Raw genomic sequence first — 22500 nt, 5'->3', positions numbered from 1 at the left:
ACGCGTCGCTTGCGGACTTCCTCCATCAGGTCCTTGAGGTACTGGATCTCCCGGCTGATGGACTCCACCTTCTCCGCCAGCTCGCCGTTCCTCTTCTCCAGCTGGTCGCACTCCGAGCCGAGCAGGCCCTGCTCATCCCGCTTCTTCTGCCGGTAGCGAGTGGCTGCCGTCTTGTTCTGCTCCATCTTCTTCAGCTTCTTCTCCACCTTGGGGGCGCCGGACACCGATTTGACCCGGGGGGTCTTGGCCGAGGGGGACGGGGGGGAAGAGGAGGACTCTGGTTTGGAGTAGGGTTTGGTCCTGGAGGAACCGGCAGTCAGAGTAAGGAGGCGAGCGGGCGAGCCGGCGGCGGACTCGATGCCGGAGTCGCTGTCGCAGCCGCCCGACGGAGGAGTCGTAGCGGACGGGTCGGGGATGGACACGAGGGGGGGCTGGCCCTCGCTGGTGAGGACCACCACGAAGGTGGGCAGAGAGAGCACGACGGGGCCGCCGGGCTGCTGGCTCCCTCTGGGATCTGGAAGGATGGCGACCGAGAGGGACAGCGGCAGCTTCTCCGCGTCCTGGACGTCGCTCCACAGCTCCTGGGTGAAGGGCGGAGCCACCGGAGACAGGGGCTCAGACGCCGAGACAACCCCTTGGTCAGGAACCACCTCGTCCACCAGAGGGAGGGGGGGGATGCCGGGCAGCGAGACGGCTGCGTCGAAGGAGTCCACGTCCAGATCCATGTCGGAGTCCAGGAGGTCATCGGGGGAGCCGAGACCCTCGTCGGAGGAGCCGATGAGGGTCTGCAGGTCGAACTCGCTCAGGTTGATCTTCTCCGACATCCAGTCCATGCCCGCAAAAGCATCATCTGCCGACAGAGACGATGTATTCATTCAAATTAGACCCAAAAAAGGGAGTAAGATAAAAGAGCAGAAATAAAAAAACATGAATAAAAAAAAAAAACAAGGTTAAACAAGGAAAGTTAAATTAAAAGTCGTGTATTGTTGTGATCTTATGACGCATCTCAAGAAAAGGGTTCTGAAGTGCCACGATTAACAAAAACGGTCTCGGTGACACGCCTCCGAGCCACTGGCCAATGATGGCTCTCCGTCGCCTCACACACACACACACACATTACTCATCCATGCCTTTAATTCTGGTGTTCGCCAAACAAAGCACCACCCGGTTGACGTGGCAGTGGAGACGCCCGGCGGAAACTTTACGAGCTTCACTGACAATAAACCGCCCCTTTAAAATATTTACCAGCGTTCCCACGATTACAATCGTTCAGTTTCTAACTTAGTGAAGCAGCTTCTTGTGAGTCCTTCTAACCCTCATGTTATATATTGCTTATCACACACACACACACAGTTACCGTCGTCCGCTCCGATGTGGGCTGTGAGGAGGTCTCCGGCTACCAGCCAAGGGAGGGACAGGGGGTCTGCTCCGGCCTTGGTGCCCAGTAACAAGGAGGGGTGGGTGGGGGGCGTCGGGGAGCGAGGTGGGGAGGAGGCGTAGGAGGAGAAAGAGAGGGGGGGCGAAGATGGCGCCTTGCCCTCCAGAGAGGAGGAGGGAGAGAGAGCTTCTTCATCTTGGTCCAGAAGGGGCCCCATGGGGTCAGCCATCAGGAACGAGGGCCCTGTTGACCACAAACACCGTAAAGCATCAGATCTTCTGCACAGAATACTGATTACACGCCTCAAAGTTTAAAAACTCAGACACTACATAAAAGAGTGGATTTAGAATGAGCATCAATTCTTTGGACCGACCTAAGTACAGGGCCTCCACGTCCTCCAGGGCCAGCTGGGAGAGGGTCATGACTGCAGGGCGCCGTCAACCGTGAGCGGGCGAATAAAAACAAAGGCGAGGAGCCCGGTAACGTGAGCGGGTCGAGGGGTTCGGTACCGCGGTCCACGGCAGCAGAGCTGTGGTTGTGTGCCGAGAGAGACCTGAGGAAAGACCAGGAAGACAAGAACATGGAGAATGCATTCAATAGATCCGCCCATCAAACAATACTCACTTTAAAAACTCAATATTATTACATTTTGTAAGTTTGGACCTGCTACTGGAAATGTGATTTTCTTTGGGGGGGGAGGGAGTCTTGATGAAAAACTATAAAAGTACGTTGTAATAATGTCATATTTATTTGCGGAGTTTATGTATTATTTTAATAGATATTAAGGACATACATACATATATACATATATACATATATATATATATATATACACACACACACATTTATTTTATTTAGTAGTATATTCTATGGTTGTGTTTATCCCATCAATTCCCTTTTATACATTTTAAATGCAACTAAGTGTTGAATTTGAAATATTACTGTTTATTTCATATTTACTGATATCTTCTCCAGTTTAAATCCTTATGAGGATGGTGACGTCACCACCAAGCGCGGGGGGGGGGGGGGGGGAGGGGGGGCTAATTATGGCCCAATCCGGTCCACTGAAGTGACAGGTGTCATGGAGACACGCCCTGCCGGCCACCGGGGGATAACGTTTCCTAATTTGGTCATGCTTCTGCGGGTGACTCCGCCCCCTCTCCTCCCCGCTTGTTTTAACGGAGAGGACGGACAACGCGCGCGCCATTTTGCACACGCCACGTTGTCAAAGTGTCTCACTCACACAGTCACAGATACACACACACAGTCACAGACACAGTCACAGACACACACACACAGTCACAGACACACACACACACAGTCAGTCACAGACACAGACACACACAGTCACACACAAAGACACACACACACACACACAGTCACAGTCACAGTCACAGACACACACAGTCTCACACACACAGTCACAGACACACGAACGTGTCAGTAGTCAGTAACATAGACATAAACAGGTTCTTACGCCATGTTGCCGGAACGAGCCAGTGCGCTTAGCCTTCGCGCTGCCGGGTTGTCGCCGCAAGGAGAGCCGCCGCGCGCTTCAAACGGCCATGTCTGCGCGAGAGAGCGTCCAGTGAGTTCCGGTGAGGACTGAGGAAGAGACGCGGCCGTCCGGGGGCGCACCGCTATATATACAGCCGGAGCACCGCCGACTGTACGCTTCCGTGGTGTCACTCCGCGGAGGGGGCGTTTGTTTTACGTGTCGGTGTCACCCCCCGCTCTTCTCATGGGAGGAACATAAATAATTCATAAGCATAATAATAATGGTCAGTTAACACTCCGCTTGAACGTGGTTTGTGATTGGTCGGATGCGTAACGTCTGCCCAGCTGATAAAATAGATCCATGGAGCCAGAAGTAGGTCAGATGCAAAATGTAAACATTGAGAAAGGAAAAGAGTTCAGTGAGTCTTTTCTAAATGTCAAACATCACACAAAACGTACTGCTTAATTATTATTTATTATAATTAGTTTTACATCAGAACATGTGTTTAATTGTCTGTGCCTTTATTTAAGAAATACAAATTACGAATTAAATATGGTAAAAACTAGCTGGATTGTATATATGTTTTCTGCATCAAACACATGAAATATTTAGGCTATGAATTAATCGTGTTTGTGGACAATAAAGTTATAAGAAAACTTATATTTCCTTCCAGCTGTTTGTAATTCTGCACAATAACTATATCTTTATGAGTTATCTCTACGACATGCTGGAGACACCCGATGAACCCTTCCGGTTTCCAGGGGCGAGAACTGGACTGCCCCCTGCTGGCTACTTTCATACATGTAGAGATATATATTATTATTTAGCATAAGTTTGTTTTAAAAAAAAAGTTAATGATATGATCAAAATATGTTTTAATTATAACAAGTGTGTGTGTGACATCACCCTCCTTCAGTTTTCATTTAATTTATTTCTGTTTATTTGGTTCAGGGTTGTGAGAGAGAAACTAATCCCGTACTTTGGATTTCATACAGAAATAAAATACACCAAATATTTAAAGCAGGAAAAGTATTCAAACATTCCAACAGGAATTTACCACAAACCAAATTAAAATAATTTATATAATAATAAAAAAAGAGGAACACAATTCTAAAATCCTAATCATGAGATCCAGTCTGAAGCTGCATCAACAGGAAGTCATACAGTAGTAATATATGTAAAAGGAATAAAACACAAGTATCTGTCAATGTCAGGTCTTCTAATTTTTGTTCTTGTTTCTCTCCAAAACTACGATGTAAGTTTTACACATATGAAAAACCCTGTTTTCATATTATAACCCAAATATTAAAGGTTCTTCAAAAAGCCTGATCGAACGCCTACGCTAGAAATCTAAAATATTAAAACATTTCTGAAAGTTGCGATTGGTCAGACGCTCGTTGGTTTGGGGAGTTTTGAAGCCTCCAATTATGCGCTTTTGACGTCGCCATCTTGTTTTTTCGGCACCAGTAAACAGGAAGTGACCATATTTAGAGTGAGGAGTGACGTAGAGACGCCGTATGTCACCAGAGGAGTCGCCCCCTGGTGGTCAGGAGAGAGAATGCAGCTTTAACACATGAAGCATAGACTTCTATACAACCAGAGGAGTCGCCCCCTGGTGGTCAGGAGAGAGAATGCAGCTTTAACACATGAAGCATAGACTTCTATACAACCAGAGGAGTCGCCCCCTGGTGGTCAGGAGAGAGAATGCAGCTTTAACACATGAAGCATAGACTTATATACAACCAGAGGAGTCGCCCCCTGGTGGTCAGGAGAGAGAATGCAGCTTTAACACATGAAGCATAGACTTCTATACAACCAGAGGAGTCGCCCCCTGGTGGTCAGTAGAGAGAATGCAGCTTTAATACATGAAGCATAGACTTCTATACAACCAGAGGAGTCGCCCCCTGGTGGTCAGGAGAGAGAATGCAGCTTTAACACATGAAGCATAGACTTCTATACAACCAGAGGAGTCGCCCCCTGGTGCTCAGGAGAGAGAATGCAGCTTTAACACATGAAGCATAGACTTCTATACAACCAGAGGAGTCGCCCCCTGGTGGTCAGGAGAGAGAATGCAGCTTTAACACATGACGCATAGACTTCTATACAACCAGAGGAGTCGCCCCCTGGTGGTCAGGAGAGAGAGAATGCAGCTTTAACACATGAAGCATAGACTTCTATACAACCAGAGGAGTCGCCCCCTGGTGGTCAGGAGAGAGAATGCAGCTTTAACACATGACGCATAGACTTCTATACAACCAGAGGAGTCGCCCCCTGGTGCTCAGGAGAGAGAATGCAGCTTTAACACATGAAGCATGGACTTTACCTTCCGAACTAAACACACAAACTCATACAGGTTTTTGTGCATGTAGATTTATTATACGAGTGTGTTTGAATTCCCAATTCAATTATAAAAAAGAAACTCTTAAGTTCAAACTTAAGGTGCGCTTCATTTCTTCTCCTCGACGGTCCGGCCAAAGTATTCCTTCTGGAACTGCTGGAACTCCTTCTCCGTGAACACAGACTGCGTCTCCTCGGGTTTCTTGGCCGGTCGCTCCGGCCGATCCCTCGACTGTCTGCTCGGGATGTGGCTCAGGATCTACGGGAGACAACAACAACATGAAAACAACATGAAAACAACATGTCCGCCGGTCAACCGAGAGAGAGTAATAATGTTTTGATAACTAACGGTGACGTCTCACTCAGGTTTAGTAACAGTGTTTTTCAATGTTCTCGCTGGATTAAAAACTCATCGGTAAGATTCCGTGACATCTGGAACAAAACTACGTTAGCTAGACGGCTAGCAAGCCGAGCTAACGGCCGTATAGTGAGACGTTTCTCGGCGAGCTAAATCATCTTTTAAAACAGAAACATTGTGTAATTCATGGCACAAATCAAAGGTAATGCTTTCCTCGCCGTCGGCTGCGTACGCATTTCGCTGTGATTGAAGCCTCACGGGCGACGGACGCCTACAACCGAGCGGCCTCCGCCTTTCAATTCATTTGTCACGAACACAAATGACCTGCTCTGACCTTTGACCTTCACATTAAAACAGGGAGGATAGTGACCTTCAGAGTGTCGGTATCTGGCGTTTTGTCGTCGTCTCCCAGGAAGTACTTGAGGTTGGCGCTCATCTGGCTCTTCTTCTGCTTCTTCCTGAACTCCTCTGCCAAAACACCAAAGAAGAAGAAGGACGTGTTAGAGCACGAAGGCAGAACAGCTGTCAGGACCGGAAGGATGGTCGTTTAGTTGTTGTTGTTGTTGTTTTCTCCACCCACCCACGGCAGACTTGATCCTCTTGTCCTTGACGGTGGCTTTGCTCTTTCCGGGCCCCAGGCGGCCCTGCAGCCGCTGGACCTGCCGGGTGACCCCGCTCCGCTTGGTGCTCACCAGCTCCATCACCGAGCCGGGCGGCGCCATCTTCTTCTTCTTCGCTTTGCCGACGTCTGGGATGAGAGAGGCGGAGCCAGAGATACACTCACAACTTTATTAGATGATCGCTCCATATTTTAATCTATATTAATGTGTGTGTGTAACTCCTTTATGTTTATGAATGTTTTAAGTTATAAATCTCCTTTGTGTTTATGAATGTTTTAAGTTATAAATCTCCTTTGTGTTTATGAATGTTTTAAGTTATAAATCTCCTTTGTGTTTATGAATGTTTTAAGTTATAAAACTATAAAACGGTAACTTAGACATTAATAATCAGAGTGAATTAGCGCCATGCTAGTTTCACTGGACCTAAACTAAACGTGTGGTCACGTGACTGACTGCTGACCTTTGACCTCATCGCTGAGCAGCTCCAGTCCTCTTCTGACCAGCGACACCGACATCCTGACCCAGATACGACGGTCTGAAGCAGCGACCACGAGCTCCACTAGAGGGTTCTGCTCGGGTCCGGAGCAGCAGCGTGCACCGCCATCAACATCCGGCGGTGCACCGCTGAAAGGGACCCGCTGGAAACAGAAGACGATGCGTAACGGTCCGCCTGGTGACTTCTAGTCCGGTACTACTGATACTACTTATAATAATAATAATAATAATAATAATATATGTATGTATCATTGTATCATATGATAAATAAATAAAATACACACACTACTTCTAGTCCGGTACTACTGATACTACTACTTATAATAATAATAATAATAATAATAATAATAATAATAATAATAATAATAATAATAATAATAATAATAATATATGTATGTATAATTGAATCATATGCCTCGCTCCCTTCCTTCCTTCCTTCATTCCTTCCTTCCTTCATTGCCTCCTTTCCTGGCTTCAATCCTTTCCTTTTTTAAATTTCTTCCTTTCTTCCTTCATTGCCTCCTTTGCTGGCTTCCTTCCGTTCCTTCCTTTCCTTGTTTCCTTGCTTCCTTGACTGGCTTCCTTCCTCCCTTGCCTCCTTGATTGGCTTTCTTCCTTCATTGCCTATTTTGCTTGCTTCCCTCCTTCCTTTCCTTTTTTTCCTTTCCTTTCCTTCCTTCCTTGCCTCCTTGATTGGCTTTCTTCCTTCCTTGCCTCTTTTGCTTGCTTCCCTCCTTCCTTTCCTTTCCTTCCTTCCTTGCCTCCTTGATTGTCTTTCTTCCTTCATTGCCTATTTTGCTTGCTTCCCTCCTTCCTTTCCTTTTTTCCTTTCCTTTCCTTCCTCCCTTGCCTCCTTGATTGGCTTTCTTCCTTCATTGCCTATTTTGCTTGCTTCCCTCCTTCCTTTCCTTTTTTTCCTTTCCTTTCCTTCCTTCCTTGCCTCCTTGATTGGCTTTCTTCCTTCCTTGCCTATTTTGCTTGCTTCCCTCCTTCCTTTCCTTTCCTTCCTTCCTTGCCTCCTTGATTGGCTTTCTTCCTTTATTGCCTCTTTTGATTGCTTCCCTCCTTCCTTTCCTTTCCTTCCTTCCTTGCCTCCTTCCTTTCCTTTTTTCCTTTCCTTTCCTTCCTTCCTTGCCTCCTTGATTGGCTTTTTTCCTTTATTGCCTCTTTTGCTTGCTTCCCTCCTTCCTTTTCTTTCCTTCCTTGCTTCCCTCCTTCCTTTCCTTTCCTTCCTCCCTTGCCTCCTTGATTGGCTTTCTTCCTTCATTGCCTCTTTTGCTTGCTTCCCTCCTTCCTTTCCTTTCCTTCCTTCCTTGCCTCCTTGATTGGCTTTCTTCCTTCATTGCCTCTTTTGCTTGCTTCCCTCCTTCCTTTCCTTCCTTCCTTGCCTCCTTGCCTGCCTGTGTGTGTGTGTGTGTGTGACACAGAGTGCAGGGGGGCGCTGCCTCTATGTGTATCCCTGGTTGCCATGGTGAGAGGGCATGTGTTGGTAAAGCTGCCCCGATTAGCTCGTTAGCAGCAGCTGTGTGTCTGACTAATCTGGTGAACCATAACTCTGATCTCCAGGTGGCCGTGAGGAGCGGCTCAAGGCTTATGAACGTTTACGTGTCCTTAAATGTGTTTTAGGTTCAGATGAGCGTCGAAGCACAAACACATGAATTGCTGACAAACCTTGTAGTGGAAATGTATAACAGTAAAAGATGGAAGCAAAACTCTATTATCTAAATAATCAAAAATATGAATCACAATCCAAGAAATGAGAGAGATGGAAAAAGTCAGACAGAAGAGAGAAAAAGAGAGAGAAAGAGAAATAAAGTGAGAGACAAAGGGAGAAACCAGGGCACCGGGGTGAAGGGTGAAGGGTGAAGGGTGAAGGGTGAAGGGTGAAGAGTGAAGAGTGAAGGGTGAAGGGTGAAGGGTGAAGAGTGAAGGGTGAAGAGTGAAGGGTGAAGGGTGAAGGGTGAAGGGTGAAGAGTGAAGGGTGAAGAGTGAAGGGTGAAGGGTGAAGGGTGAAGGGAGAAGGGTGAAGGGTGAAGGGAGAAGGGTGAAGGGTGAAGGGTGAAGGGTGAAGAGTGAAGAGTGAAGGGAGAAGGGTGAAGGGTGAAGAGTGAAGGGTGAAGGGTGAAGAGTGAAGGGTGAAGGGTGAAGGGTGAAGAGTGAAGAGTGAAGGGTGAAGGGTGAAGGGTGAAGAGTGAAGGGTGAAGGGTGAAGAGTGAAGGGTGAAGGGTGAAGGGTGAAGAGTGAAGGGTGAAGGGAGAAGGGTGAAGGGTGAAGGGTGAAGAGTGAAGAGTGAAGGGAGAAGGGTGAAGGGTGAAGAGTGAAGGGTGAAGGGTGAAGAGTGAAGGGTGAAGGGTGAAGGGTGAAGAGTGAAGGGTGAAGGGAGAAGGGTGAAGGGTGAAGGGAGAAGGGTGAAGGGTGAAGGGTGAAGGGTGAAGGGTGAAGAGTAAAGGGAGAAGGGTGAAGGGTGAAGAGTGAAGGGTGAAGAGTGAAGGGTGAAGGGTGAAGAGTGAAGGGTGAAGAGTGAAGGGTGAAGAGTGAAGGGTGAAGGGGTAAAGGGTGAAGGGTGAAGAGTGAAGGGGTGAAGGGTGAAGAGTGAAGGGTGAAAGGTGAAGGGTGAAGGGTGAAGGGTGAAGGGTGAAGGGTGAAGAGTGAAGGGTGAAGAGTGAAGGGTGAAGGGTGAAGAGTGAAGGGTGAAGGGTGAAGGGTGAAGGGTGAAGAGTGAAGGGTGAAGAGTGAAGGGTGAAGGGTGAAGAGTGAAGAGTGAAGGGTGAAGGGTGAAGAGTGAAGGGTGAAGGGTGAAGAGTGAAGGGTGAAGGGTGAAGGGTGAAGAGTGAAGGGTGAAGAGTGAAGGGTGAAGAGTGAAGGGTGAAGGGTGAAGAGTGAAGAGTGAAGGGAGAAGGGTGAAGGGTGAAGGGTGAAGGGTGAAGAGTGAAGGGTGAAGGGTGAAGAGTGAAGGGTGAAGGGTGAAGGGTGAAGAGTGAAGAGTGAAGGGTGAAGGGTGAAGGGTGAAGAGTGAAGGGTGAAGGGTGAAGAGTGAAGGGTGAAGGGTGAAGAGTGAAGGGTGAAGGGAGAAGGGTGAAGGGTGAAGGGTGAAGAGTGAAGAGTGAAGGGAGAAGGGTGAAGGGTGAAGAGTGAAGGGTGAAGGGTGAAGAGTGAAGGGTGAAGGGTGAAGGGTGAAGAGTGAAGGGTGAAGGGAGAAGGGTGAAGGGTGAAGGGAGAAGGGTGAAGGGTGAAGGGTGAAGGGTGAAGGGTGAAGAGTGAAGGGAGAAGGGTGAAGGGTGAAGAGTGAAGGGTGAAGAGTGAAGGGTGAAGGGTGAAGAGTGAAGGGTGAAGAGTGAAGGGTGAAGAGTGAAGGGTGAAGGGGTAAAGGGTGAAGGGTGAAGAGTGAAGGGGTGAAGGGTGAAGAGTGAAGGGTGAAAGGTGAAGGGTGAAGGGTGAAGGGTGAAGGGTGAAGGGTGAAGAGTGAAGGGTGAAGAGTGAAGGGTGAAGGGTGAAGAGTGAAGGGTGAAGGGTGAAGGGTGAAGGGTGAAGAGTGAAGGGTGAAGAGTGAAGGGTGAAGGGTGAAGAGTGAAGAGTGAAGGGTGAAGGGTGAAGAGTGAAGGGTGAAGGGTGAAGAGTGAAGGGTGAAGGGTGAAGGGTGAAGAGTGAAGGGTGAAGAGTGAAGGGTGAAGAGTGAAGGGTGAAGGGTGAAGAGTGAAGGGTGAAGGGTGAAGGGTGAAGGGTGAAGAGTGAAGGGTGAAGAGTGAAGGGTGAAGGGTGAAGAGTGAAGGGTGAAAGGTGAAGGGTGAAGAGTGAAGGGTGAAGGGTGAAGGGGTGAAGGGTGAAGAGTGAAGGGTGAAGAGTGAAGGGTGAAGGGTGAAGAGTGAAGGGTGAAGGGTGAAGAGTGAATGGTGAAGGGTGAAGAGTGAAGGGTGAAGGGTGAAGGGTGAAGGGAGAAGGGTGAAGGGTGAAGGGCACCGGGGTGAAGGGTGAAGGGTGAAGGGTGAAGAGTGAAGGGTGAAGAGAGAAGGGTGAAGGGTGAAGGGTGAAGAGTGAAGGGTGAAGGGTGAAGGGTGAAGGGTGAAGAGTGAAGGGTGAAGAGTGAAGGATGAAGAGTGAAGGGTGAAGGGTGAAGGGTGAAGAGTGAAGGGTGAAGAGTGAAGGATGAAGAGTGAAGGGTGAAGGGTGAAGGGTGAAGAGTGAAGGGTGAAGAGTGAAGGGTGAAGGGTGAAGGGTGAAGAGTGAAGGGTGAAGGGTGAAGGGTGAAGGGTGAAGAGTGAAGGGTGAAGGGTGAAGGGTGAAGAGTGAAGGGTGAAAAGTGAAGGGTGAAGGGTGAAGGGTGAAGAGTGAAGGGTGAAGGGTGAAGGGTGAAGAGTGAAGGGTGAAAAGTGAAGAGTGAAGGGTGAAGGGTGAAGGGTGAAGGGTGAAGGGCAGACGAGAGCTTAAGACTGGGAGCGGATTTTCTACCAAACCATTTAAAACCCTGTAGTGTGTGAAATGTGTCTGTAGTGTATGAAATGTGTCTGTAGTGTATGAAATGTGTCTGTAGTGTCTGTAGTCTGTGAAATGTGTCAGTAGTGTATGACATATGTCTGTAGTGTGTGAAATATGTCTGTAGTGTATGAAATGTGTCTGTAGTGTATGAAATGTGTCTGTAGTGTATGAAATGTATGAAATGTGTATGTAGTTTATGAAATGTGTCTGTAGTGTATGAAATGTGTCTGTAGTGTGTGAAATATGTCTGTAGTGTATGAAATGTGTCTGTAGTGTATGAAATGTATGAAATGTGTCTGTAGTTTATGAAATGTGTCTGTAGTGTATGAAATGTGTCTGTAGTTTATGAAATGTGTCTGTAGTTTATGAAATGTGTCTGTAGTGTATGAAATGTGTCTGTAGTGTATGAAATGTGTCTGTAGTTTATGAAATGTGTCTGTAGTGTATGAAATGTGTCTATAGTTTATGAAATGTGTCTGTAGTGTATGAAATGTGTCTGTAGTGTATGAAATGTGTCTGTAGTGTATGAAATGTGTCTATAGTTTATGAAATGTGTCTGTAGTGTATGAAATGTGTCTGTAGTGTATGAAATGTGTCTGTAGTGTGTGAAATATGTCTGTAGTGTATGAAATGTGTCTGTAGTGTATGAAATGTGTCTGTAGTGTATGAAATGTGTCTGTAGTTTATGAAATGTGTCTGTAGTGTGTGAAATATGTCTGTAGTTTATGAAATGTGTCTGTAGTGTATGAAATGTGTCTGTAGTGTGTGAAATGTGTCTGTAGTGTATGAAATGTGTCTGTAGTGTATGAAATGTGTCTGTAGTGTGTGAAATGTGTCTGTAGTGTATGAAATGTGTCTGTAGTGTGTGAAATGTGTCTGTAGTGTGTGAAATGTGTCTGTAGTGTATGAAATGTGTCTCTAGTGTATGAAATGTGTCTGTAGTGTGTGAAATGTGTCTGTAGTGTGTGAAATGTGTCTGTAGTGTATGAAATGTGTCTCTAGTGTATGAAATGTGTCTGTAGTGTGTGAAATGTGTCTGTAGTGTATGAAATGTGTCTGTAGTGTATGAAATGTGTCTGTAGTGTATGAAATGTGTCTGTAGTCGCGATTTATAAATCAGGTCCGACTGTCTGTGAGAAGACTCTGAAGGGAAACATATAATGGAGTCTGGTGGGGCAGAGAGGTGGACTTGTTGAGGGTTCTCCTGACACATGTGGCACACTGTTGGATTCCATTGTTACACTTTTACGACCAGCACAAGATTCACTACTGTACCATAAATAATGTCTCTAGAGGGAGAAAAGTGACGATTTACAAATCTTTTCTTTCAAGATCCTGAAGCTGCTCTCCACTCTGGTGATGACATCACAGCTCTAACCTTCCACACACACACCCTGAAAACACATACAACTAAAACTGGGACAGTTAAATAAGTATAAAAGCTATCAAAAAAAGCTGAATTATAAAGTTCTAACTGATGATTTTGTCAACAGTTTAAAGGTTAAATTGTGTCTTTAGCTGAAAGTATGCAGACACTGTACGCTCTTAAAGTTGAAAATGTAAGCGGATTTGAAGATTTACTCCATAGTAAATAGTAAATACATTTTTTATTCCATAAAGTTATTTTGGTTCCTGCCCAAATTTTTTATTCCATAAAAAATTAATCATTTAAAAATGTGAAAAGATAAAAAATATCTGAATATGCAATAATATTTGAAGGTTCTGTCAACATGGGGCTGCACGGTGGTGTAGTGGCTAGCACTGTGGCCTCACAGCAAGAGGGCCGCGGGTTCAATTCCCGGTCAGAGCGGTCCTTCTGTGTGGAGTTTGCATGTTCTCCCCGTGGCAGCGTGGGTTCTCTCCGGGCTCTCCGGCTTCCTCCCACAGTCCAAAGACATGCTGCAGGTTAATTGATCTCTAAATGTCCCATAGGTGTGAATGTGAGAGTGAATGGTTGTATGTCCCTACATGTGCCCTCGATGGACTGGCGGCCTGTCCAGGGTGTCCCCTGCCTTCGCCCTATGTCAGCTGGGATAGGCTCCAGCGCCCCGCGACCCTAATGAGGATAAGCGGTATTGAAGATGGATGGATGGATGGATGGGTTCTGTCAACATTTTAAAATTCAAATGTCTTTAGCTGAAAGTATGAAGATCTTATGAGGTTTTAAAGTTGACTTTCTCCATGGTGATCCCATTCAAAATAATAACTATAAAAGATTTATAATAGGAACATTAGAAAAGTTAGAATTAGAAGTCTTTCCGCACGATTCCTGAAGGAGCTGAATATTTTAAATATTTGAACGTTTTCTATAGCTGAAAATATGAAGGACGAGTTAAGGTCCAAAATACGTATGGAAGAAATAGAATAAGAAGTTGAAGAAAGATTACAAGAATATTAGTTGGACTGCTGAAGCATTCCAACTAATTAATAATAATAAGCCCGCAGGAGGACATGCAGTGTGGCCACTGAATTATCTTTAATACATGAGCTTAATTAAAAACCAGTTGCTCATTACACCGCCTCCATTTCACCTGGAGGCGTTTTGGTTGTCTCTCTCTCTCTCTCTCTCTCTCTCCCTCTCTCTCTCCCTGGACCAGGTCGATCCCTCTCCAGAGTGAACCACCTCCAGAGTGAACCACCTCTCCAGGGTGAACCACCTCCAGAGTGAACCACCTTCAGAGTGAACCAGCTCTCCAGGGTTAACCACCTTCAGAGTGAACCACCTTCAGAGTGAACCAGCTCTCCAGGGTGAACCACCTCCAGAGTGAACCACCTTCACAGTGAAACAACTCCAGAGTGAACCACCTCTCCAGGGTTAACCACCTCCAGAGTGAACCACCTTCAGGGTTAACCACCTCCAGAGTGAACCACCTTCAGAGTGAACCACCTTCAGAGTGAACCAGCTCTCCAGGGTGAACCACCTCTCCAGAGTGAACCACCTCCAGAGTGAACCACCTCTCCAGGGTGAATCACTTCTCCAGGGTGAACCATGGCCCTCCAGACCAAAGCCCTGGTCACCTCCAGGTGGCTCGCTCAGGCCATGAAGCTCCAGAGGCGCGTGCGCGTCCTGGACACGTCCTGGTTCCTGCCCAAAGTGCGGCGCAGCGCCCGGAGCGAGTTCCGGATACTGAACATCCCGGGCGCGGCGTTCTTCGACATCGACCAGTGCTGCGACAAGACGTCCACCCTGGACCGCATGCTGCCCCCGGAGCGGGTTTTCGCGGACTACGTGGGGAACCTCGGCATCCAGCGCGACACGCACGTCGTGGTGTACGATTCCAGTGAGTTCGGCGCATTCTCGGCGCCGCGCGCGTGGTGGATGTTCCGCGCGTTCGGGCACGGCGCGGTGTCGCTGCTCGACGGGGGGCTCGTGGGCTGGGAGCTGGAGGGTCAACCGGTGAGCGACCGGTACGCCAGACCGGCTCCGGCCGAGTTCAGGGCCTCGCTGAACCGCTCCTGGATCAAGACCTACGAGGAACTCCTGGACAACCTGGACTCCAAGAGGTTCCAGGTGGTGGACGCACGGCCCGCGGGCCGGTTCCGAGGCCTGGACCCTGAACCCAGAGACAGTGAGTATAGTAATAATAATAATAATAATAATAATGCATTTAATTTATATAACGCTTTTCATAATACTCAAAGACACTAGTAGAGTCATCTGTGAATATGGATTATGTATCAGACACTCTCTCTGGTCACTCCACCTGACTCAAGTACACAAAGAGGTTCCAGGTTCAGACCGCCAAGCAGATCTTCTCTTTTCCTCCAAAAAAAAGGACGTTTTTTTATAGAAAATAGAAAATAAAATATATAAATATGTATATATATATATATATATATATATAAATAAATAAATATGTATATATAAAATGTGTGCAATCCACTGTGAAAAATAAACAAAACATTCAGCCCCATTATGTCATATTTTATTTTTTATTGTTGTTTTTTTACTTTTTATTTTTTTAGATTACACTTGTTTAGATTTTTTTAAAACGTATTCATTACAATTGTTTAGATTTCGAAAAACTATTTTTAAAACTTATTTATTATCCTCGTTTTGTACTATTTACTCCTTTGGGGTGCCGGTAACCCAATACCCTTTGGTGAGGACAGCCCACTGGTCCTCACCAAAGGGTATTGGGTTACCGGCACCCCAAGTCACGACAGCCCACTGGTCCTGACCAAAGGGTATCGGGTTACCGGCACCCTTTGGTGAGGACAGCCCACTGGTCTTGACCAAAGGGTATCGGGTTACCGGCACCCTTTGGTGAGGACAGCCTACTGGTCCTGACCAAAGGGTATCGGGTTACCGGCACCCCAAGTCACGACAGCCCACTGGTCCTGACCAAAGGGTATCGGGTTACCGGCACCCTTTGGTCACGACAGCCCACTGGTCCTGACCAAAGGGTATCGGGTTACCGGCACCCTTTGGTGAGGACAGCCCACTGGTCCTGACCAAAGGGTATCGGGTTACTGGCACCCTTTGGTGAGGACAGCCTACTGGTCCTGACCAAAGGGTATCGGGTTACCGGCACCCCAAGTCACGACAGCCCACTGGTCCTGACCAAAGAGTATCGGGTTACCGGCACCCTTTGGTGAGGACAGCCCACTGGTCCTGACCAAAGGGTATCGGGTTACCGGCACCCCAAGTCACGACAGCCCACTGGTCCTGACCAAAGGGTATCGGGTTACCGGCACCCCAAGTCACGACAGCCCACTGGTCCTGACCAAAGAGTATCGGGTTACCGGCACCCTTTGGTGAGGACAGCCTACTGGTCCTGACCAAAGGGTATCGGGTTACCGGCACCCCAAGTCACGACAGCCTACTGGTCCTGACCAAAGGGTATCGGGTTACCGGCACCCTTTGGTGAGGACAGCCTACTGGTCCTGACCAAAGGGTATCGGGTTACCGGCACCCCAAGTCACGACAGCCCACTGGTCCTGACCAAAGGGTATCGGGTTACCGGCACCCTTTGGTCACGACAGCCCACTGGTCCTCACCAAAGGGTATCGGGTTATTGGCACCCTTTCCGTCTCTACCAGGTCTGACCAAGAAGACCAGTGGGAGTAATTTATTGTACGAGACGTTTCTGGTGAAGTTGCCAGAAATAAAAAAGATCTCTCTCTCTGATTGACAGACACGGAGCCCGGCCACATCCCCGGCTCCATCAACGTGCCCTTCCACCACTTCCTGTCGCCGTCGGGTCACTTCCTGCCCACGGAGCAGCTCCAGGCTCTGTTCGCCCGGGCCGGCGTGGACCTCGGCCGCCCCGTCTGCGTCTCGTGCGGCTCGGCCGTGACGGCGTGCACCGTGGCGCTGGCGGCCCACGAGTGCGGGCACCCGGGGGTGTCGGTGTACGACGGCGGGTGGTCGGAGTGGTATATCCGCGCCGGGCCCGAGCACGTCATCTCCGAAGGACGGGGGAAACACGTGTGATCGGTTCAGACCGGGTACATCGTGTGGAGAACGCCCAGCTAACATTCTGCTTCTAGCGAGCGTTAGCTGAGGAGATACCTAATTATTATTTTGTGGACATTTTGAAGCCTGGAGTTCATTTGATGGACAGACATCAGAGCGGTATCAACATAAAACGTGTAAAAGATGCGAAAGTATTCCGTTAACATTTAAAAACGACGGCTGATAGAAACAGACGTCACTCAGGAACTTGACCAAAGAGACAGAATGAGAACAATACCGTTTGTTTACAGCTGTGATGTTAACGTTGGAATAAAACTGAGCTATTGTACGTCTGCTCCTTCTATATATTCATAGATAATATATAAAATATATATATTTTTATACCAACAAATATATGTATATATTTATATATATGTACATATTTATGTAAATAAATACATTAAAAAAAATATATATATATAAATATATAAATAAATAAATAAAGCAATAAATATAAATATACATATACAAATACAAAAAACTAAAATGTGTATATAAATATATACATACATACATACATGTGTGTGTTAGTATGTGTGTAGTGTGTGCACTTGTAGGGGCTTAAATGATGAAGACAGAAGGGACACAGCTACCTGAGATCAGAGTTTAGTTCGTACCTTGGAGCCACACATCATGTTTGTTTTCTTATAATTTACTTTCAGCGTCACCAGCAAACAATGTAAAACAATGCATTTTAATAACCACACATTACAGTTGACGTATGCTCTCCATATTAAAGAGGACATGGTCGCCACGGCTCCAGATAAAAGGGAAGTGAAGCCTCTGACGTACTCCCAGACTTCCTTTTCTAATGAATGAAGTGTCGCGTCCTGACAGACGGGTTCGTTCTGTTTTCACCCAAACGCACAAACACTGAGTGAGGCGCCTTCTGCTTTCAGGCCTCACGCCATGTTTACTTCACCTCAGTCAGCTATGGGGCATTTTATTCAGAAACAAAGGGCTTTTTATAATGAAAAGTCTCCAGACGATTATTATTATGACGCGTTTTCTGAACTGCCTGGCCCCACCCACCTTGAGACACAAAAACAAAGTATAAAAATATAATAATAATAATGTAAATTATATTTATAAATTATACAAATCGTCAATATTTGTGTATTGGAGATATGAAATATACCCAGTAATATCTGTAAAATAGGATATATGTTTTTCCTGCACGTCTCAGCTGGGGCCGAATCGTTTTGGCCCAAAAGAGGCGGGTCTAAGAAGCAGTTTAGCGTATTACTGGATAAAGATATAAATGATGGACACAGGATGGAGGTGAAGAAACACAACGAGGAGGAGGATAGAAACAGGCTCCCTTTAACCCAACAAGGTTCATAGGGCATCTTAATATATAAACATGTTCTATTACATTATACATGTGATTTATATTATACAATATTTATATTTTATTATAATATATTTATGATATTTATATTGTATATTTACATTAGATGGTATTGATATATCATATTATACTGATATTATTATATGATATATATATATATATATATATATATATATTAATACACTGAATTGTATGAATAAGATGTCTTTATTATGTAAGTGTTGGATGTAATAATACTTCCGCTTCTACTGAAGGAGTACTACTCTTCTACTGTAGTAATACTACTATTCTACTGTAGTAATACTACTCTTCTACTGTAGTAATACTACTATTCTACTGTAGTAATACTACTATTCTACTGAAGTAATACTACTATTCTACTGTGGTAATACTACTGTTTCTACTGTAGTAATACTACTCTTCTACTGTAGTAATACTACTATTCTACTGAAGTAATACTACTATTCTACTGTGGTAATACTACTGTTTCTACTGTAGTAATACTACTCTTCTACTGTAGTAATACTACTCTTCTACTGTAGTAATACTACTATTCTACTGAAGTAATACTACTATTCTACTGAAGTAATACTACTGTTTCTACTGTAGTAATACTACTCTTCTACTGAAGTAATACTACTATTCTACTGAAGTAATACTACTGTTTCTACTGTAGTAATACTACTCTTCTACTGAAGTAATACTACTGTTTCTACTGTAGTAATACTACTCTTCTACTGTAGTAATACTACTCTTCTACTGTAGTAATACTACTGTTTCTACTGTAGTAATACTACTCTTCTACTGAAGTAATACTACTGTTTCTACTGTAGTAATACTAATGTTTCTACTGTAGTAATACTACTGTTTCTACTGAAGGAGTACTACTGTGCTACTGTAGTAATACTACTGTTTCTACTGTAGTAATACTACTCTTCTACTGTAGTAATACTACTGTTTCTACTGTAGTAATACTACTGTTTCTACTGTAGTAATACTACTCTTCTACTGTAGTAATACTACTCTTCTACTGTAGTAATACTACTGTTTCTACTGTAGTAATACTACTCTTCTACTGAAGGAGTACTACTCTTCTACTGTAGTAATACAACTGTTTCTATTGTAGTAATACTACTGTTTCTACTGAAGTAATACTAATATTCTACTGTAGTAATACTACTCTTCTACTGTAGTAATACTACTGTTTCTACTGTAGTAATACTACTCTTCTACTGTAGTAATACTACTGTTTCTACTGAAGTAATACTACTGTTTCTACTGAAGTAATACTACTCTTCTACTGTAGTAATACTACTGTTTCTACTGAAGTAATACTACTGTTACTACTGCAGTAATACTACTCTTCTACTGTAGTAATACTACTGTTTCTACTGTAGTAATACTACTCTTCTACTGTAGTAATACTACTGTTTCTACTCTTCTACTGTAGTAATACTACTCTTCTACTGTAGTAATACTACTGTTTCTACTCTTCTACTGTAGTAATACTACTCTTCTACTGTAGTAATACTACTGTTTCTACTGAAGTAATACTACTGTTTCTACTGAAGTAATACTACTGTTTCTACTGAAGGAGTACTACTCTTATACTGTAGTAATACTACTCTTCTACTGTAGTAATACTACTGTATCTACTGTAGTAATACTACTGTTTCTATTGTAGTAATACTACTGTTTCTATTGTAGTAATACTACTCTTCTACTGTAGTAATACTACTGTTTCTACTGAAGGAGTACTACTCGTATACTGTAGTAATACTACTGTTTCTACTGTAGTAATACTACTCTTCTACTGTAGTAATACTACTGTTTCTACCGTAGTAGTACTACTATTCTACTGTAGTAATACTACTGTTTCTACTGTAGTAATACTACTCTTCTACTGTAGTAATACTACTGTTTCTACCGTAGTAGTACTACTCTTCTACTGTAGTAATACTACTGTTTCTACTGTAGTAGTACTACTATTCTACTGTAGTAATACTACTATTTCTACTGTAGTAGTACTACTGTTTCTACTGCAGTAATACTACTCTTCTACTGTAGTAATACTACTGTTTCTACTGTGTCGTAATACTACTGTTTCTACTGTGTCGTAATACTACTGTTTCTACTGTAGTAATACTACTGTTTCTACTCTTATACTGTAGTAATACTACTCTTCTACTGTAGTAATACTACTGTATCTACTGTAGTAATACTACTCTTCTACTGTAGTAATACTACTGTTTCTACTGTAGTAATACTACTGTTTCTACTCTCGTAATACTACTGTTTCTACTGTAGTAATACTACTGTTTCTACTGTAATAATACTACTCTTATACTGTAGTAATACTACTGATTCTATTGTAGTAATACTACTCTTCTACTGTAGTAATACTACTGTTTCTATTGTAGTAATACTACTCTTCTACTGTAGTAATACTACTGTTTCTACCGTAGTAGTACTACTATTCTACTGTAGCAATACTACTGTTTCTACTGTAGTAATACTACTGTTTCTACTGAAGTAATACTACTATTCTACTGTAATAATACTACTGTTTCTACTGTAGTAGTACTACTATTCTACTGTAGTAATACTACTGTTTCTACTGTCGTAATACTATTATTCTACTGTAGTAATACTACTGTTTCTACTGTAGTAGTACTACTATTTCTACTGTCGTAATACTATTCTTCTACTGTAGTAATACTACTGTTTCTACTGTAGTAGTACTACTATTCTACTGTAGTAATACTACTATTTATACTGTAGTAGTACTACTGTTTCTACTGCAGTAATACTACTCTTCTACTGTAGTACTACTACTGTTTCTACTGTAGTAATACTACTCTTCTACTGTAGTAATACTACTGTTTCTACTGTAGTAATACTACTCTTCTACTGTAGTAATACTACTGTTTCTACTGAAAGAGTACTACTCTTCTACTGTAGTAATACTACTGTTTCTACTGAATTAATACTACTGTTTCTACTGTAGTAATACTACTGTTTCTATTGTAGTAATACTACTCTTCTACTGTAGTAATACTACTGTTTCTACTGAAAGAGTACTACTCTTCTACTGTAGTAATACTACTGTTTCTACTGAAGTAATACTACTGTTTCTATTGTAGTAATACTACTGTTTCTATTGTAGTAATACTATTCTTCTACTGTAGTAATACTACTGTTTCTACTGTAGTAATACTACTGTTTCTATTGTAGTAATACTACTGTTTCTATTGTAGTAATACTACTCTTCTACTGTAGTAATACTACTGTTTCTATTGTAGTAATACTACTGTTTCTATTGTAGTAATACTACTGTTTCTATTGTAGTAATACTACTCTTCTACTGTAGTAATACTACTGTTTCTATTGTAGTAATACTACTGTTTCTATTGTAGTAATACTACTGTTTCTACTGTAGTAATACTACTCTTCTACTGTAGTAATACTACTGTTTCTACTGTAGTAATACTACTCTTCTACTGTAGTAATACTACTGTTTCTATTGTAGTAATACTACTGTTTCTATTGTAGTAATACTACTGTTTCTACTGTAGTAATACTACTCTTCTACCGTAGTAATACTACTGTTTCTACTGTAGTAATACTACTGTTTCTATTGTAGTAATACTACTGTTTCTATTGTAGTAATACTACTCTTCTACTGTAGTAATACTACTGTTTCTACTGAAGTAATACTACTATTCTACTGTAGTAATACTACTGTTTCTATTGTAGTAATACTACTCTTCTACTGTAATAATACTTCTGTTTCTACTGTAGTAGTACTACTATTTCTACTGTCGTAATACTATTCTTCTACTGTAGTAATACTTCTGTTTCTACTGTAGTAGTACTACTATTCTACTGTAGTAATACTACTATTTCTACTGTCGTAATACTATTCTTCTACTGTAGTAATACACAGAAGTACCTCAAACAACACTTCCCCTTTAAAGAGCTTGTATTGGGGGAACACACACGTGTTCTTCTCACCCGATAACGACATTCAGAGTTATTTGAAACGTGAAGCGACAGAACGGAGAGCAGCAGCCGAGCCTGAGGGGTTCCACCCGGTGCTCCACGCTCTGAGAGAGGAACCACCGCCTCGGGCTGTACGTCACTGGTGGGAGGAGACTGAGCTGTGGCTCCTGGAAGGGAAGCCAGAGGTTCTCAGTTCATCTGACGGGTCCACGGACACGGTGACCGACCGGCCGAGAGCTCCGAGCACACGGAGCCGGAGCAGGTAGGTTCTGGTCCTGATGGGGGTTATCTTCTTGAATGGAGGTCTAGTTCTCGGGGTCGTGAGTGAGTGAATGGATGGATGTGTGGTGATGGTGACGGGGTTTGATGACTTTTAATTATAAGAGTTAGTAACAGGGCGACTGTGGGTGAGTGGTCAGCTGGTCCGTGTTTCAATCAGGGGGTTGGTGGTTCAATCCCCGCCCTAGTCGATGTGTCCTTGAGCAAGACACTTAACCCTGAATTGTTCCCTGTAGCTGTTCTACAGAGTA

The 22500-nt window shown here is 44.1% G+C and overlaps 4 protein-coding genes across 4 annotated transcripts in view; 2 read left to right on the top strand and 2 right to left on the bottom strand.

The window, feature by feature from the left end:
* atf4a (activating transcription factor 4a) overlaps nt 1–3044 on the bottom strand; it is a 3549-nt gene extending 505 nt beyond the window's left edge. Inside the window, exons 1-4 of the mRNA XM_034532868.1 lie at nt 2856–3044; nt 1752–1931; nt 1358–1621; nt 1–850 (exon numbers count right to left, since the gene is read on the bottom strand). The exon at nt 1–850 is cut by the window's left edge and continues 505 nt beyond it. Coding sequence (XP_034388759.1) covers nt 1–850; nt 1358–1621; nt 1752–1800 — 1163 coding nt within the window. The 5' untranslated portion in view covers nt 1801–1931; nt 2856–3044. The remainder of the gene's footprint in view (nt 851–1357; nt 1622–1751; nt 1932–2855) is intronic.
* Nucleotides 3045–5230: 2186 nt separating this feature from the next.
* Nucleotides 5231–6808, bottom strand: rps19bp1 (ribosomal protein S19 binding protein 1). The gene is made up of 4 exons (XM_034533047.1): nt 6652–6808; nt 6152–6319; nt 5942–6039; nt 5231–5472 (listed from the first exon to the last, which is right to left on the bottom strand). The coding sequence occupies exons 1-4, from the start codon at nt 6704–6706 to the stop codon at nt 5323–5325; spliced, it is 471 nt and encodes a 156-aa protein (XP_034388938.1). The 5' UTR covers nt 6707–6808; the 3' UTR covers nt 5231–5322.
* A 7340-nt stretch (nt 6809–14148) lies between these two features.
* Nucleotides 14149–16596, top strand: LOC117730866 (3-mercaptopyruvate sulfurtransferase-like). The gene is made up of 2 exons (XM_034532913.1): nt 14149–14728; nt 16298–16596. Exons 1-2 carry the CDS (start codon nt 14149–14151, stop codon nt 16594–16596), a joined length of 879 nt encoding a protein of 292 aa, XP_034388804.1.
* A 5415-nt stretch (nt 16597–22011) lies between these two features.
* Nucleotides 22012–22500, top strand: part of LOC117730728 (interleukin-2 receptor subunit beta-like) — a 13742-nt gene continuing 13253 nt past the window's right edge. The window contains exon 1 of the mRNA XM_034532675.1: nt 22012–22232. The gene's annotated coding sequence lies outside the window, so the exon portion shown is untranslated. The remainder of the gene's footprint in view (nt 22233–22500) is intronic.

This window comes from Cyclopterus lumpus, chromosome 1 (assembly GCF_009769545.1).
Source record: "Cyclopterus lumpus isolate fCycLum1 chromosome 1, fCycLum1.pri, whole genome shotgun sequence".
NCBI classification, from domain to species: Eukaryota; Metazoa; Chordata; class Actinopteri; order Perciformes; family Cyclopteridae; genus Cyclopterus; species Cyclopterus lumpus.
This window is presented reverse-complemented; position numbering and strand designations above follow the sequence as displayed.

Bases quoted from the DNA above. Each gene is read 5' to 3' on its own strand.
- rps19bp1 (XM_034533047.1), bottom strand. From the start codon at position 6,706: ATGTCGGTGTCGCTGGTCAGAAGAGGACTGGAGCTGCTCAGCGATGAG. The intron at 6,040-6,151 runs GTGGGTGGAGAA...GTGTTTTGGCAG, and splicing joins GAGGATCAAGTCTGCCGTGG to AGGAGTTCAGGAAGAAGCAG. The intron at 5,473-5,941 runs GTCACTATCCTC...TGTCTCCCGTAG, and splicing joins CAGATACCGACACTCTGAAG to ATCCTGAGCCACATCCCGAG.
- LOC117730866 (XM_034532913.1), top strand. From the start codon at position 14,149: ATGGCCCTCCAGACCAAAGCCCTGGTCACCTCCAGGTGGCTCGCTCAG. The intron at 14,729-16,297 runs GTGAGTATAGTA...TCTGATTGACAG, and splicing joins GGACCCTGAACCCAGAGACA to ACACGGAGCCCGGCCACATC.